At 40.3% G+C, this 16,831-nt stretch overlaps 1 protein-coding gene across 1 annotated transcript; it reads right to left on the bottom strand.

The window, feature by feature from the left end:
* Positions 1-2,966: 2,966 nt before the first annotated feature.
* Positions 2,967-11,792, bottom strand: LOC310908111 (sulfotransferase 6B1-like). The gene is made up of 6 exons (XM_083858790.1): positions 11,578-11,792; positions 10,578-10,762; positions 9,395-9,521; positions 7,087-7,181; positions 5,891-6,077; positions 2,967-3,745 (listed from the first exon to the last, which is right to left on the bottom strand). Exons 1-6 carry the CDS (start codon positions 11,720-11,722, stop codon positions 3,627-3,629), a joined length of 858 nt encoding a protein of 285 aa, XP_083714916.1. The 5' UTR covers positions 11,723-11,792; the 3' UTR covers positions 2,967-3,626.
* Between the last annotated feature and the right edge of the window lie 5,039 nt (positions 11,793-16,831).

Below are 16,831 nucleotides of genomic sequence, written 5' to 3'. Positions count from 1 at the left end.
GAAGGGAGTTGTGTTAAAATATCTGTAAAATTAAGGACAGGAAGCCATGGAAAGGCCACTGAAGAAGCTAGCAGTGACCAAAATCAGGTGCCTGAGGAATATAAATTTACCGTGCTGTATTTGGTGGTGCTTTTATCTGTGGCCTCAGCCACATTTGCAACTCGTGAATTTCCAAAGTTGGACGTGGGTTACAGACATTTAACGAACCTCTGAACACTTAGAACATGCTTTGGCCGCGTGTTTTGTGAGTCTGACACTTGACATAGTTCTGAACCTTGGATTCTTCCTCCTACTTCTTGTGTAGCAAATATGCAACTGCAGTTTATTTTTATTTCACCATATGTGTTAGTGGTTCATTCCACGTCAACTTGTAGTGCTGGCACAGTGACCAGTGGGACATGGCATTACTATTATCAGTAGAAGTAATCTAATCTTAAAAAATTAAGGGAAATAGGGCAAAAGGACCCATAGAATTGTGTAAGAGTACAGGTACATTAGATGAGTCAGTGGTCATTATTATCTGCTGTCAGGGATACAGTAAATTGTTGTGAAAGCTCTCAGCAAAACATACTCAGAGTCTGGAGAACATTCTGGAAAGTACCACGTTTTTTCTGATTTTTCACATGCTTTGCAGACAAGTTTCTGGCCTAAATTGAAGCATATCTGGACTAGGTACAGCTACTCTTATATTAAACATGGAAATGGTCTTTTCAGGGATGTAACTTTTAACTGAGAGTATAGTTGCACACCTGTTTATGACTGGTACAGTCCATGTAGGATTTTGTTTTCACTGTCCCATCTTTTTTTTCCTGGTTACACTTTGTCCACAGCAGTTCAGTCCCAAGTTGGGAGGAGGTTGGTCACCATTCACTGATCCCTCTGAGCAGTGAGGCCCAGCAAAAGTGTTTCTATTCATTAGGTAAAGCTAATAGAATAATGGTCTAAAAAGCTTGAAAATGGGATGAAGTACCTCAGAATCACAGAATAAGCAGAGTTGGAAGGGACCCATCAAGATCAGTCCAGTTCCTGGCCCTGCACAGACACCCCAACAATCCCACCCTGACCTGGGAGTGTTGTCCAAACATTCCTGGAGCTCTGGCAGCCTTGGGGCTGTGACCATTCCCTGGGGAGCCTGTTCAGTGCCCCACAACCCTCTGGGGGAAGAACCTTTTCCTGATATCCATCCCAACCCTCCCCTGACACAGCTCCAGCTGTTCCCTCAGGTCCTGTCCCTGGTCACACAGAGCAGAGCTCAGGGCCTGCCCCTCCTCTTCCCGCCGTGAGGAAGTTGTAATTGCAGTGACAGAACTGTAACTCAGTCTCCTCCAGCTAAACGGACCTCGGTGTCCTCAGCCTTTCCTCATTCCTCTCACGGCCCTTTACCCGATTTAGACAAATATAAAACACTCTCATTCATTTCACTTAATGAACTTTGGGTTTTCCTGAATGTATTTCTCGTGATCTCCTTTTGGATTAATTCCATTCTCAGAATGCTGCCTCTTCAAGGCCCTGGAGCTACACTTGTCCCCAGCTGGGGTCTGAGCACATTTTGTGGGCAGCAGTTCTGATAACTCACAAACAGGCTCTGGCCCTGGCTCACCACATCAATATATCAACATTTTGAGCACTTTGTTCAAAGAAATCACACATTTGATTTATTATGGAAGTCAAGAGGTTTCAGGGGATTTGGGGGTAAAGTTGCATGGCAATGTGAAGAGCAAACTGGGCTTGTGCCTTGCCGTGCCTCGGTGCTGCTGCCTGTGCTGGGAACACAGGAATTCGAGCCTGGGCTGCTCCAACTGGGCTGCTGTCACTGGTGTCAGGGCTTGGACAGCACAGACACAGGGCCTAGCTCTGTTTCATTCACCTGATGAGCCTTTTTTTTTTTTGTTCACCTAGGTAAATCCTTCATTTAGCCAGTAGGCCTTGCTGTAAACTGATTAATTCCTCATCCCCCCTGAAGCAGCTGGGAAACTAACTCTGCTTTAAGCACAGTGTTACCACCCTGGCTGATGGGTAGGTTTAAGTAGTTTACCAAGCTCACCTTGATCCACAAGGCAAGTCCTAATCCTGTCCCTTCACACAGAGTTCCATGTTGTGAGTATGATGTTGATGTAAATGATCCTTTTTGTGTGTGCATACAATGTGTGGTGCAAATGCTGCTTACAGCAGTCTTAGTGCAGCTAAACTCCCTTACAAACCTCAATTCCCCAAGGACCCTCTGGCTTTTTTCCCATACTCAAAGGGCCAGAAAAAAATAAGTCTTTAAGTAAAATGTTCAATTATTTTCATTAGCCCTTCTCTTGCCACTTATTATTAGTAGAAGAATGACACCTAAAAGGACGGCAACAGTGGCATTTTGGGGGGAAAGTGAGTAATTTTAATGTCAGAAGAGCAAAGTAACACATCAAATGGTTATTTGCATAGAGCAGGGCATCATCATCTCCCTCAGGTTGTGTTGGATGGGTAAATGGCAAAGGACTGCACACAGCCTTTTCTCCTGCTCTCCTCAGCACCATAACTTCTGTCTCTTTGTGCAGGGGCAAAATCAGAAGGTGTTGATGCCAGCTGGCACAAAGCAAGGTGTGAAATGAAAGGGCTGCCTGGCCAGTGTGAGGTGTGTGGCTGGAGGGAGATTAATGTTGATGAAACAAGGCTGTACCTCAGAAACAACACACTCAGAGGAGGAGCTTCCCTCACACACAGGAACTGTGTTCTGCCTTGGAACTGTGTGGGTGAGTGGAACAGTCCCTGGGATGTGAACACAGACAGCTGATTCTTGGAAAAGCTGTTTTATCAGGGCAAAGTAAATAAATAAGTGCTGTTTGGATTAAGCTGGCTCTGAGTTGTTTGGTTCTGTTGCTCAAGGAGTGGGAAGTAAAATAGTACCTATCAAAACAGTGGAAACAGGCATTTTGCAGGAAGAAAATCAAATGGAAAATAAACACATTTACAGTTGCCCAACACGCAGTGCTAAAATTTATTTGGATTTGTATCAGTTGCATTTTAAACACAAAATCTCTCTGGTACCTAATCCAGAAATAAGTCCCATCAAAGAACTATATACTGTTTTAAAAATAAAGAAAAAAAGGAAATATTTTTGTAAACAGACTTCAGATCTTCAAATGCTGCAGTTTTCAACTTAATTATCAATAACAATGTCCAATAAGATAGGCACTTCCAAATCATGCTGTATCACAGAACAAGCAAGTCTGGGATCAAATTTTTGGTCATTTTCTTTAGATGTGTTTTTAGACTCCTTATCTATTCAGTTTCTTGCAAGTTTGTTTTTTATTTTTCTCTTCATATTATCTTGTATAAAATTCCTAATTCATGTTTATGAAGTCTATTTATATCCCCTTGGAGTCAAGAAAATAAATAAATGATGAAGTAGATTTGGTTGTCAATAGGTCTGACACCTGACTCTGTGAAACCATGTACACCTGCCCTCTGAGAACTGAGTTCAGCTCTGGCACTGTGTCAGAACTTTCCAGTTCCCAAACCCCCCATGTTTACAATCCTTCCAACTGGAAGCACTATAAACTGATGGCAGCACCCGTTCAGAACTTCCCACCAACTGGTCTGTGCATGTTTGCTGATAACTGGATATTGCTCTTCACATGAACTCAGAATTCATAGATGAAGTTGTCTGCCATCTTGCTGAGTTTCATTTTCTCATTAAATATCTCCTGAAACCTAATATTCTGCTTTGGAGTGAAGTAGTTCTTCCAATCACCAACAACACCTAAAAAAGCAGGAACAGAAAGAACAGTGAAGTGAGCAATATGTGGAGCAGAAAATTATTTTAAAATCATCCTGGTTTTGTTAATGTTGCAGTTGGCACAGATATTCATATATTCTTAACCACAGTCACTGTGCTGGGTCAGGATCAGAATTGTTCTGGTGTGACTCTGGTGGAAGGAGCTGGATCATCATCCATGAAGGCTGATGAACCCTCATCTCAGAGCTGATTAGTACTGGCAACACAAGTGGTGGAGGAAGAACAGCAGCTTTCCAAGGTGGAATTACAGCTCCAGGCCATCTAGGCAGAAGGACATCTTGCCATGCCTTAGTTGAATGTAGTCAAAGGTTTCTCCCTGGGTTTTTTCACAGTCAGTAGAGGAAATTATAGAATCACAGACTGGTTTGGGTTGGGAAAAAAACCTTAAATATCATCCAGTTCCAACTAACTTGCCAGAGCAGGGACACCTTCCACTATCCCAGGTTGCTCAGAGCCCCATCCAGCCTGGCCTTGGACACTGCCAGGGATGGGGCAGCCACAGCTTCTCTGGGCACCCTGTGCCAGGGCCTCACCACCCTCACAGGGAACAATTTCTTCCTCATATCCAATCTAAACCTTTTCTCTGTCTGTGTGAAGCCATTCCCTCTTGTCCTGTCATTCCAGGCCCTTGTCAAGTGTCTCTCTACTACATGGTCTTGTAAACACTCTAAAAAATAATAGATCGTAAAACAATTTGTATGGGAAGGGATCTTTACAGGTAATTGTAGTCACCATCTATAATTATTAAATGAGTGGTAATGCAACAGCCACTGACAAAAGAAGATTCCTAGAAAAGGAGCATAGAATGGCCTGACAAATGAATCCCACCCTCACCCCTGCTCCTAATCTCTAGAATTTTTATGGATGAGATGTCCAGCCATGTAAGTGGACAGTTAAATACTTCTGGGAGGCCATGGACACTGGTGATCAGAAAAGTCTTTCAACTGTTACCCAGTTCAAGCAAAAAGGAAATAATTCTTTAAACTGGTACATTTTTGTGAGCAAATGTTTACAGTTTCCACCCATGAGCACACTCTAAAGGCACCACATCCCAAACCTGACTGAAGTACTCATCCCATTTTCTGACTAAAATAGCATTCAGTCACTAAGGACAGGAAAAGAGACCCTGAAGCATAATATATATGTATGAATCTTCTGTCAATTGGCTGAAACTAGCTAAACATCTGGGATTTGCATAGAAACTACTTTGAAGTGAAAATGTTGGGATTTTTCAAAATTTTCATCATATCTGTCAAAGTTCACTGACTTTGACAAATGCATCTCATTTTTATATAAGAAAGAAACATAAGTTTCTTTTTATTGACAGATTGTATGTTGTAATTTGTTTCTGCTGACTGGTAAAACCATCATGAATTAACGGAAGGTAACATTTCTCTGTTTATTAACTGAAGCAATTCTTAAACTGTCAATTGTTGTTCAAAAATTAACTAAATCTAAATAATCAAAATTCAAAAGGGTAGGTTTGATTTACTTGTTATGCAAACCTGTGGAAGCTTCTGAAATGCCAGGAGGGAGAAAACAGCTCCTGAAGGTATTTTAAAATCACATCTGAGCTAAGAACTGTGAAAAATTTTCCAGGGTCTGGAAATTACCTATGACCATTCTTTTGTTGTTGTTGTTGTTGTTGTCGTCAGCATATTCCTTCCTCAGGAATATTTCAGTAAGATAAGAGGTGATAAGAACAGTCTCATTCAGAAGGAATGTGTCTGGCTCGCTCTTACTCTAGTTAAACTAAGTGACCTTGGCAGGTGGATATCAGATAGACATGTTGTAAAACATTGAGGTGGTCAACTTTTAGATTAAAAAAAAGACAGATAAAGAGTAATGCTGTGTGAACCTTTCCTTTTGGTTCAATAGCTATCATGAAACAATATTAGTCAGGCTGTTGTTCAGACTCCTCTGTGCTTCTCTAGTAGGAATCTGAATTTGAAGCCAGAGAAGTTCAGAACTGATTTTTAAGAGGGCTTCAGATCGAAGAATCCTGTCATCACTTCCCAGGGCTGACCCAAAGATTCCACGAAAGACCTGCACTGCAGTCTTTGTGTGGATTTCTACTCCTTCTGCTGTGTTAGGCACAAAGGAATTTACCTTTTCGGAAAATCAGCTTCCTGTTGGATGTCAGAGCACACACAGTGTGATTGGGATCGCTGTTCTCCTTTTCTATGTCATTCTTCATCTCTGAGAATGAGGACTTCTCACAGATGTCTTGGATATCGTTGTCACTGACATTTAAACCCAAGAACAAAGCAATTTCCTTTACAACCTTAGGGAGATCCTGAGGTATAAGAAAAATACAGCTTTTATGTTTCTGGGCTGATTATCAGACTTTCAACTGATTTGAAAATGATCGCTTTTATTACATAATGAGTTTGTCACACATTTGTTTGCTTTCAAGCAAAGCTAAAGATGTTGTTGGATTGTGCAGATGACAGGTACAGTAAACCTGATTCCCCTCTTAGCCATACTCACAGAAATTAATAAATACAGAGTATGCCATATCACACACAGTCACATTGTCAATTTTACCTCCCAGTTTAGATAAAATGTTCTCCTCTCTCAGAATGATTTCCCTGGAAACAGAGGAATACTCAAAACCCAGCTCCAAGTAGCTTATTTCATTGGACATGCTATATCTACAGATCTAACAAGTGACTCAGTATCAAAAATGGTTTGTTTATATTCCTAGTAGTTGATTTTTTTTCCCTGAAAATGAAAAAAGCTATTTTCATGGAGACACTAGAAAGTGTTTTCTATTCACCTAAAAACTAATTTTCTGAAAGGTAAGGTAAGTTGATATTTTACTTTTTCTTTTTCAAGAATAGCAAAGTTTTTCCCTACCCCTCCAGCCTCTAATTTTCTTTTTTATTGGGAACACAAGCCTCAAATATGAGTAGTTCTGTTATCTTACATCACTTTTTGAAAATTTCACCTGAAATGTCAGACATAGCAAAATAATATGTGGCCCTTAATAGATGTCCTTGGTTGTTCTTTGCATAGGACAAAAAAAGAGGAACTTAAAATTCTGCCTGAGCCTGAGGAAAATTGTCTGAGTCCCATTCCTGCATCTAAGAAATGCAACTCTCACAAGATTTGATATTTATACAACTTGTGTAGTCAGAATTATTTAATTGATACAAAATTCCATGTAAATGAAAAATATGCCCAAAGATATATATTCACATTTTCCTTTTTTCTCCTTTTTCATTATAACTTCCTCTTTGATGTTTTAATGATGCTAATTTACAAGTAATGCCTTCTGCACCAAGAGCAGAGAGCATATTTACCTTCTTCATGTCTTCGTAGAACAAAAAAAGGATGTTCTTTTCATCTTCATGTTCTGCCCAGCTTAGGAAATGATCAAACCAGGATCCACAGACAACTGAAAGGAAAACCCATGTAAAAGAGATTCAGATAAACTTTATTTAGAAATCACTGTAATGCTACCTCACACATTTAGAGGAATGATCCTTCATAATTTGCATCCAGTATTCCTCTAAAACTGAGGCAGTTCTTTGTGTCAAGTGATGCAAATTTACACAAGTTACTTCCAAAGAAGTTTCCATTCTTTTTGGAATTTGTTTTCATACCAGATACTATTCTGAGATATGATTCTGTAGTGGAAGCAGGCTCCAGATCTAAGGAAAGGCCAATAATGAAGTAAAATATACCGACCTAACAAGACCTGAATATCTCACAGATGACTGATTGCATGTCTATGGTCACAGAGATATGATCATCTGAGCAGGAGATGAAATGAGCACTCTAGTAAATGGAGCACTCTGTTGTTACCTCTCTTTCATCCCAGCAGAAGGGAATCTATCATTTTTAAATGCTGAAGAAGAATTACTTAAAGAACTCACGCAAAATGCCTCATTCAGCCAGTGACACAGATAAGAGGGTTTGTAGCCGATTTGTTTTGTCTGAATGCCCCATTTGCTGAACCATGGGAACACAGCTAAATTTCAGCTTTCTTTTGAAAGCCAAAATTCTGACCTCTCCATTTCAAAGGCAAGATGAAAAACCTCTTACAGGGCAATGAGAAGAGTCTTGAACAGAGAAAGCTCAGCCAGCATTCTCCAGAACTGTGACTTTGCTTTATAATCACCACCATCAGAAAATTCTTATCTTGTAATGGGCATAATTTTGGTCACAAACTGTGAGTTGTAATTAAGTATACATTACAATTAATAGCTATAATTAAGCTGAATGCTCCAGTCAGTAGTCCTCTCCATCACACAAAGCAGTTTCTAAGTGCAAGGTAGGTGTGCTCCGCAGTGTGCAATTAAACCCTCCTCCCCTGGCCAGCTACTCTGGGATGTGGCCAGTAATAGCACAGTCCTGGTGGCTTCAGGAGAGCCTTTGAGACACCAGGGAATTCATTACAGTTGTCCCTATGTGTCCCCACCCCTTGTTCTGAACTGATACTAACTCTGCAAGAGTACTGCGGGATTTGGATCAAGCAGTGCAACCTTGAAATGTTTTTACTAGGAGCAAAAATTACTACCTTTCCCTCCACATCACCTCTTACCTAAATTTCTTTCGTAAACTAACATAGTTATCCATTTATGTCACACATAAGCACTCAGAAAATAGAAGGTTGTAAAGAATTTATGGAGAAATATGAGATGCTTTTAAAATTTAATCATTGAATCACAGAATGCTTCAGATTGGAAGGGACCTTAAAGATCATTTAGTTCCAGCCCCTCTGTCATGGGCAGGGACACCTTCCACCAGAGCAGGTTGCTCAGAGCCCTATCCAGCCTGGCCTTGAATAGAATCCTCTTTCCTTTTTTTCACTATTTACATCCAGAATTGATACTAAACAAGCCAAGATCCTTCAAATCACTGAATCATGTGCCTTAGGGCTGCTTTGGAATACCAGATCTGAACCAAAGCCTGGAGGAGGCAGTAAACAAATTGACTCTTGGAACTCTGATATGAGCCTGTGATGACAGCAGTGACACTTTTCTTTTGGAATTTTCAGGGTGATCTATCATTATTGCTGTTATCATCACTGTGGTGACATGTCCTCAAAGGAGTAATAAAACACTAAAAATGGGAGTGGGCAATGTGAACAAGGTCCTGCTGCCGGCTGCCATCCCACCACTCCTAAAAATCTTCCTCTTGTCCTTGGTCTTTGGACCCCATTTCTGAGAAAACACATCAGGAAGAATGTGTGCAGAAGGGCTTCAGAAACACATCCAGGCTCCTCTGTTGAGCTTCCCATGGCTGTCTCCCAGCCTGGAGAAGACACCAGACCCGCAGTCACAGCTGTCCCTGCAGCCTGTCCCTGTGCAGTCTGCTCACATGCTCTGTCACCAGCCATGGCCCTGCTCACCCAGGGCAGCAAAGAGCAGGAAAAACCTGCAAAGGGCTGTACTGGAATGATGCAGCTGCTTCTCAGAACGACTCCTTGCAGGGCTGAAGAGAGCATCCTATTATTTCCTCTTGTTTAGCTTGGCATTAGAATTTATCCCTACCAACCCCCTATGAATAAGGAGTTCAAGGAGTTTTCACACCGTCAAAATTTCTTATGTCTTTCTGTGCATAATAAACTAACATGAACTGCAAAGAGAAAGCATTTATCCTTACCATTGCCTTTTAAGAACAGGTCAAAGAAAGCAGTCCAGGTGTCTACAGTAGGAAGGTTTGGGTTATCTCTGTAGTAATGAAACATGGAAACTGCAGTGTCTTTTGGATTTCTGCTGATGTAGATCATCTGTAAATGAAGAAAATGTAGTTGTTAATGATAATATCCTCCCTGTATTTTAGAGGAGCTCTGTGTGTAAATAGAGCATTGTCATAGGCAGTTTGCAGTGTCAAAACCCTTTCCTTTCGGATTCCCCCTTCAGTGACCATGCCATTAAATTAGACGTGTGTTTATCTCTTCTTAGTAAGGAGTACATAGTGATTAGTAAACAAATCCATGTGGACAGAGGTGTGTTTACCCTAGCTGGGTAATGTTTATGTTATATAAAAAAGCCTGTGTTAAGTTTAACCTTGAGTCAGTATGTTATCTCATATGTCTCACGTATAAAAGCATTTACTAATTAACATTCAAAGGACAGCTCCAAAACATAAACTTTGGCCTTTCATTCAAATCAGCTTTGTCCCAAAAGTCTGGATCTGAGTGATCCTGAAATTTTTGACTTTGAATATAAAATCTGAGACCCAGAGCTTATTTTTTAAAGATCTCCCACAGGAGCAATTAGCATGGGAGGAACTGGTTTAGTAGGTGTCCCTGCCCATGGCATGGGAGTTGGAACAAGATGATCTTTAAGGTCTCTTCCAATCCAGGTGATTCTGTGGTTCTATGAACTCAAAGGTGTGCTCTGCCTCTGCCTCCCGCATTTAATTTCTCTTCTGTTTGCCCAGTACTTTTATGGGCTCTTCAGAGAGCTCCAGCAGGAGGGTCACAGTACCTTTAATCCCAGAGCAGCCAAGATTTTCCCGGGACAGTAGGAAATGGGGTAATGAAAACACCCCCATTAATCATGACAGATTTCTAATTGAAAGATGTTGATGTCCTATTTTGTGTAGTGCCTGGTATAGAAATCACCTCGTGGGAGGTGTGGGGCAGGAGCAGAACCCAGCCCCTAGTCCAAGACTCTGCTCATGTGCCTTCCACTGCTGGTCAGCCGTGTCTCCAAAATTCACAGCAAAACACTTCTGAAAACTGTGAGTCATTCAAAAATTACTAAGGATCAACAGGACAAAATAGATTCCTAGCAGACTTTCTACATATTTTACTGCTTTGGTATAATTTTTGCCTTACCTTGCATTTCTTATTCTTAAAATTTTGAGGCAACATGTTGTAGTCTAAGTGTGTTGGGATGATTCTCTTTGATGAAAGTTTATTCAGCTCCTCCAGTTGGGAAATGTCTCCAAATTCAATGGGAGATGTTACTGTGACTTGAGTCATGTAAAGCTTTGTTATAACTCCTGCAAGCCAGTGAGTCCCTACAGAAGAGTAATTTTAAGAAAACAAAAAAAAAAACAACAAGAAAAAAAGATTAATATTTATTACTGTGAAACATGCATTTTTCATATGGAAACACCTTGCTAGTGAACAAGTTATATTTCTAATCCTCCACATTCAAGAAACTTTACATGACTAAATTATCCCATTGGCTCCAAATATATAAACATTGAAAAGAATTAGGGCTGTCTCTGAATTACAATGTAATTCTGAGAGAATTGGTATTAATATTGGTACCAAAACCATCCCATTAGACAAACTGCTTTCAGCTGAGAGGTGGCTATATTGTTTTTATAATTTATTTTAGAATAACCTGTTTATTTGGTTTTTTTTTCCTTACAATAACTTGGGTCTGTGTTTCTGAAAGTACTGATTGAGCTCCCCCTAGGTGTGTGTTCCTCTGTGCAAGAGAAGTGGGTGAAGAGAGGATAAGAAATTAATAAATCTACAGCCAAGAGCCACACTAATAACTTCATACAGTTCTTGACTTGCTTATAATTGAATGTAGAAAGTCCTCAAGAAAATCTTTCAAGTACAGATTTTGCATACAGGTAAGGAATATTTGTTTGCTTTCCAACATGAAAACATCTGAGATTGTTTTCAATTACAGAATCAAAATGTAGGGAAATTACCTGTATTTCTTGTAATATGAACATTTACTGACAGAATAATATATTCACATCCTTAAATATCCTTTCCTGTTTCTTTCACACAGATATTTCCCAAGTAGTTTAAGCAGAGAATATGAAACACAAAATCAGACTTCTTACAATTAACACTAAAAACAAGAACTTACCAGATTTGGGATAGGAAACCAAAAGGACATCATCTTCTCTAGCTTTAAAAGTATCCAAGGATTTTAAAAGTTCTGGAGAAGACCTGGTGGTAAAGGGAATCCCCTTAAATGTGTGTAAGAGCTCTGCCTCGCTGGAGTTGGACATAGTTGCTTAAGCCGTGGATTCCTGCAAATCAGATAACAGAGGTAGGAGGAAGATTTAAAAGTCACTTCTTAGTCAGGTGCTTTGAAGTGACAAATTGAGACTGAGCAGCACAAACCTCACGCTTATATACTTTGCCAGAATGCCCTATCAGATATTAGGGTTTTTTCAGGTAGTTGACAAAGGCAACTGAAATATTAGAGCTAACTTAATAAATAACCGAAATGCTGAGTCATGAAAAACGCATCCCATTTATCATTTATTGGCTCTCCAGATAAAGAAATGAGGTAATGGTCAAAACTTAATTGTGGAAAATAACCAGAATGAACAGTGCATGGTGCCTTAAAATATGCCTAATATGATTATTCTGTAATTTGCACTTTATTGGAAACTATTCTTACCTTCCAAGGAAAAAGCTGCATCTTAAAATAATTTTGCTTATTAGAGACAAATGTCTTATGTGAATGAAATTTTTTTGTTGTTTCATTTTATCAACTATACAACAGCTTAAAATTTCAAAAGTGCAAATTGATTCAAAGTGCTTGAATCTTGTGATGTTAAGGAATTGGTGTTTTGAAGATTTTCTGATTTTAGCCTGAGGAATCCTAAAAACAGAGACACTTAGTGGCACAATCATTTTTAAGATGTTATATGTATCCATAAGAAGAGTATAAGCAACAAAAATCCCAAAATGAAGATATAGATGTATCATATAGATATTTAACATTGCTTTTATTCCTGTGTGTTTCATGACTAGAAGTAGTTGAAGATTCTTCAGTCTTTCCACAGAATATGCAGATTTATCAGTACAAAAGTCACTTTCAGGAAAGAGCCAGTTCTCCATTAATTATCTGTTTGCAAATGTTTGAGGTTTTTTCTTTTTTTAATTTGGATCTGTGGGAATTATCATTAATATTTTTCAAACAAAAAGCTTCACTTTTGTTTAATGTGACCTTAAGCAACATGAATGTATCAGAGTAAAATAAATAGCTCAGTTATTAATTAAACATTTTAGAATGTTTAGGATTTTCAATTTTCCTTTCAATGACCACAAATTTTTTTACATTATTTTTTTCAAAAATCCAGTGGCTTCACTATTCCTATCAAAAGACTCCTCCAACATATTCAGCTGAGGCCCTTAAATATCTTCAACTCAAAAACCTCCTTGGAAATCTTGGTTTAAGATGAAGCAATGCTCTGGGAATTTTCCAGCTTTACCAGTGTTCTTTTTTTATCATAAATAACAACTTGGGTTTGGTCAGAGGAGCTGATTCCCAGATGTACTCCCATGAGCCCTGGAGAGAAGTTAATAAATAGACATATTCTTCCAATAAACACCTGAGCAGCCAGGATTTCTCACAAGGAGTAAGGACACTTAACAGCTTCTGTGCTTGCTTACTTCTAATAAAATCTCCAGAAAAAACAGCAATGTAAATTTTTTTCCTCCCCCCTTTCCTTTCTCAGCCTCAAAGAGAAGTGATCTCCTCACCTGTAAAGTTGTCCTTAAACAATCATTACCTGCAAAACACGGCCTGTGCCATCAGTAAACTCTAAATTCCGCTCATGCAGGGCCAGGTAGGGTTGAAAATCATGGAAAATATGCTCTGGAAAGATATTCCCTATTGCTAAGGATGAGAGGTGATGGGGAATCTTTCCAGGGACTCAGTGGGGATACAAGAAACACTGGTGCTCAGGTAGGAATTAGGGAATCTCTCAGAGGAGCTCAACATTTTCCTCCTGCCCCCAGGCTGAACACCGAAGCTGCTGCTTCATACCTTAAGGTGTGAATACCCAAAAATCTATTTCTGTCAGGAGATTTCACTTTGGTATTTCACTCAGGTATACAAACTATGTCCAAAGACACAAAAACCCCTGTTCTGGTGGCTTTCTGAAGGTGCATAAACCTGAATGTAGAGATTTCCAAGGCTGATGTTGCAAGTCATCATTCCAATTATAGGCATGTAGCACAAGCTAGTAAAACTTTACTGCCCTGACCTGGCAGAAGTAATCTCATTGTAAAATGTTTTACATATTTACCATGCCTATTCTCTTTCATTTCCTCCTGCGTTCCTTCTACACTTTGAATCGGTGCATTTACCTCATCTAACGACTTGGACCTTAATCATTAATCATTCACAACAGAAATTGCTAAGGTGTAAAACAGAAGCAATACAGTAGCCAGGAAAAATCCATTTCTTTTAGCTCATTTCAGTTGCTTTTTCTAGTAGCTTATCTTTTCAGCATGTATAATGTCAACCCAGGGGAAATAAAACTGAAATTTGTCCTCCTCAAATGATGCCTATACTTGGAAAATAAGGCCTATCCCTACAAGGGAACAGTATCCTGAATTGCAACAACTTAAGGAACAAGAGAATATTTGGCATCTTGCAGGAAAAAGCTATTATTCAAACCATGCTAACTACATTGCCATAAAATACATTATTACAGCTACATTATACAAAGAGTGCACAGGTTTAAAGAAGACTGTGCCAAACCCTCCATCCAAGTTTGATTTTCTTCTTTATCAATGTGTATGTATATATGTAAACATGTATATATAGACACACCAGGACTGCAGTACCTGTTGCTTGATCTCTGCACCAGGCTCTGAGGAGCTTTTCCTGGTGCCAAGTTCTCCTTGTCCTGGTCTCTGCTGTCCATACTGATGGAGTGCACAAGCAACCAGCAGGTTTCACAAGTATTTACTTGCTGGGGAGCAGTGTCAAATTTGGATTTTGGGGAGTCTTCATTATTTGAGCCAAATGTAGCTGGGCAGCTGGACACTGCTTCAGTCCAGCTCCTCCTGTCTCCATGTCTGACTTATCTTCTCCCATCTATATCCTTGTGGGTGGGGTGAGAAATTTCTTTTTCAATGACTTTAAAATTTCACCTGTTCTGTTCCTGCCTCTACCCTGCAAGCTCCAATTCAGACTCATCATCCTCTTCTCTGCTTGATAAAAGACAGTACCATGTACATCTCCTTCAGCTGAAGATTTCTCAGCTGAGGCCAGTCAGTTCCCCTCCAAACCCCTCTCAGGCAGCAGGTACTAAAAGGATATTGTGATATTGTGGAAATATGCACGCAAAGCCACGTGTTGTTTGCACAGGTGAAAATTTGGGTGTACATTCACAGGGTTCTGAGTGGTTTTAGCTAGCACTCTCAAGCATCAGGTTCCTCCTTTTTTTGAAATGTCCTAAAGCTGTGAAATATTTCAGTGTTGTGGTAATGAATGGAGTGGTAAAACTGGCATGGCCAAGGTCTGAAATGCATCCACTTCATCACTGTTCCAGGTTTGATGAACCCACATGTCCCTAAATAACAAAGGATTTCACTTCACCTGATGCATGTGGGAGTAGTATAATTCCCTTTGAAGGGTTTCAGTGAAATCTCTATTCATTTTAACGTTACTGATGAAATATCTTGTCTAAGTTTATGGCCAATGGCTATTTAATAGAGACAGCCTGCAAAATGTTGGATGCAGCACGAGTGCTTGGACCGTTTGGGAAGTCAGGGCACCTCAGTGTCTGGATGCTGAGAATTTAGGAACCTCACCCTGAGGGCTTCTGTGTAGTTCTAAAGAAAATCAGTTGAAGGATGGGTGTAGTGCTGCCTTAGTGTACTCTGAGCTGGTCCCAGCTATCAGGAAGCTTGACTTAGCCAAGGCTGCTTTACTGGAATGGACTGCACTGGATCTCTGCATGCTTCCAACAGCAGTTCTCTTCCTGGTAGGCCTTCCCTGCAGTGTCTGAGTGCTCTCAGGGAAGCCTCCCCTCATTAACTTATAACACAGCACTAATCAAGAGCTATGAACTGACAGCTCTGATTTCAGAAGTCTCTGACTTCACAGGCTCTGCTATCTGAGGCAGCTATGCCTGTGCTGAGCTGATGCTCTAGCGGAAGTCAGCCCTGTGTGCTGAGTCATGTTGCATTTTATGGCACGGCAGATAATAAAGTTCCCTAACCTCCCTCCATCCTTCTTAGCACAAGTCATTGCCTGAGGATGTTTTGTGCCACATCCACAGCTGATGCAGCTAATCTGAGCTAATCACAACAGTGCCACTGCTGCCAGCAGAGCTTGGCAGGCCAGTGCCACCACTCAGGTCACCTCTGTGTCTCCAGCTCCTGCCCTGCAGCTGCACGTGATGACTCTGGGGTGTGAACACACACAGAATGAGGACATGAAGGGGAGGGAGGACACGTGGGCAGAAAAGAAAATCAAATGAGGATTTTAACCTTCATTGGTTTGAAAATGTGATGCAGGTGAACTCAGCCAGGTAAGCCCTCTCCCTTGTCTGTCAGGGTGAGGCTGCCTAAGGGCATTTCTGGGAATCCAGGGAGAGAGGACAGGCCATGGAGGCCTGATTTATTTTCTGCTTATCTTTTTTTGGCTATTGACATAGGAATTAATTATGAAAATTAATGAATCACCTTGAAGTGCTGGTGCACAAGCCCTTCAAGTGGCACTAGGAGCTTCATTAGTGGCTTGATATGCTTTCAACTTGTTTTGATTTTTCAGTGTAACTGTACAGAAATATTTTGAAGCACATATGCAATATTAGGTTAAAGTATCCTATGGGGAGCCAGAAAAATTCTAGAAAGGAAAGCCTTTTGATGAGTGTGTTTCTCAGAGATCTACAACATGTGGAGCATCACTGAACACAGAAAAAAGTCTGATGGCAAACGCTATCCTGTTGGTCCACACAATGCCCTTAAATCCAGCATCCAGCTGGACACAGCTACATCTTAAGATTATCCCTGATTTCAAAGTTCTTTAAGGTCACTCAGTCCCAAGTTATTAGGCATGAGCTGTAAAATGCTACAGGAAAATCAGAAGATGATAGAGAGGAGCTGAAAAGACCAGGAAGAAATCCTGCTCCTTCCCAGCACCAGTACAGTTCAATCTTGCCCAAAACAGTTAGTCACTCCTGGACAGACAGGTTAATTCCAAAGTCCAAAGGGAAGTTATCTGGCTGGTATTTATAACAGCTTTCTGTGATTTGTGATGGGACCAGCAAGAAAAACTCAGGCCAGATCCAGACTGGATAAGTGAAATGCAAGTTTTGTGTCAATTCTCTGCCTTTGTGTCATTCAGGGTCTGGGTAATATTTGGC

The sequence above is a fragment of the Zosterops lateralis genome, assembly GCF_965231275.1.
Source record: "Zosterops lateralis genome assembly, chromosome: 4".
NCBI lineage: Eukaryota > Metazoa > Chordata > Aves > Passeriformes > Zosteropidae > Zosterops > Zosterops lateralis.
Note: the sequence above shows the minus strand (reverse complement) of the source record. Positions and strands in the feature narration are given on the sequence as shown.

Coding starts and splice junctions, on each gene's coding strand:
- LOC310908111 (XM_083858790.1), bottom strand. CDS start 11,722: ATGTCCAACTCCAGCGAGGCAGAGCTCTTACACACATTTAAGGGGATT. Junction 9,522..10,577: donor TTAAGAATAAGAAATGCAAG/GTAAGGCAAAAA, acceptor CTTCATTTACAG/ATGATCTACATCAGCAGAAA. Junction 7,182..9,394: donor CCTGTTCTTAAAAGGCAATG/GTAAGGATAAAT, acceptor TTTTCCTTTCAG/TTGTCTGTGGATCCTGGTTT.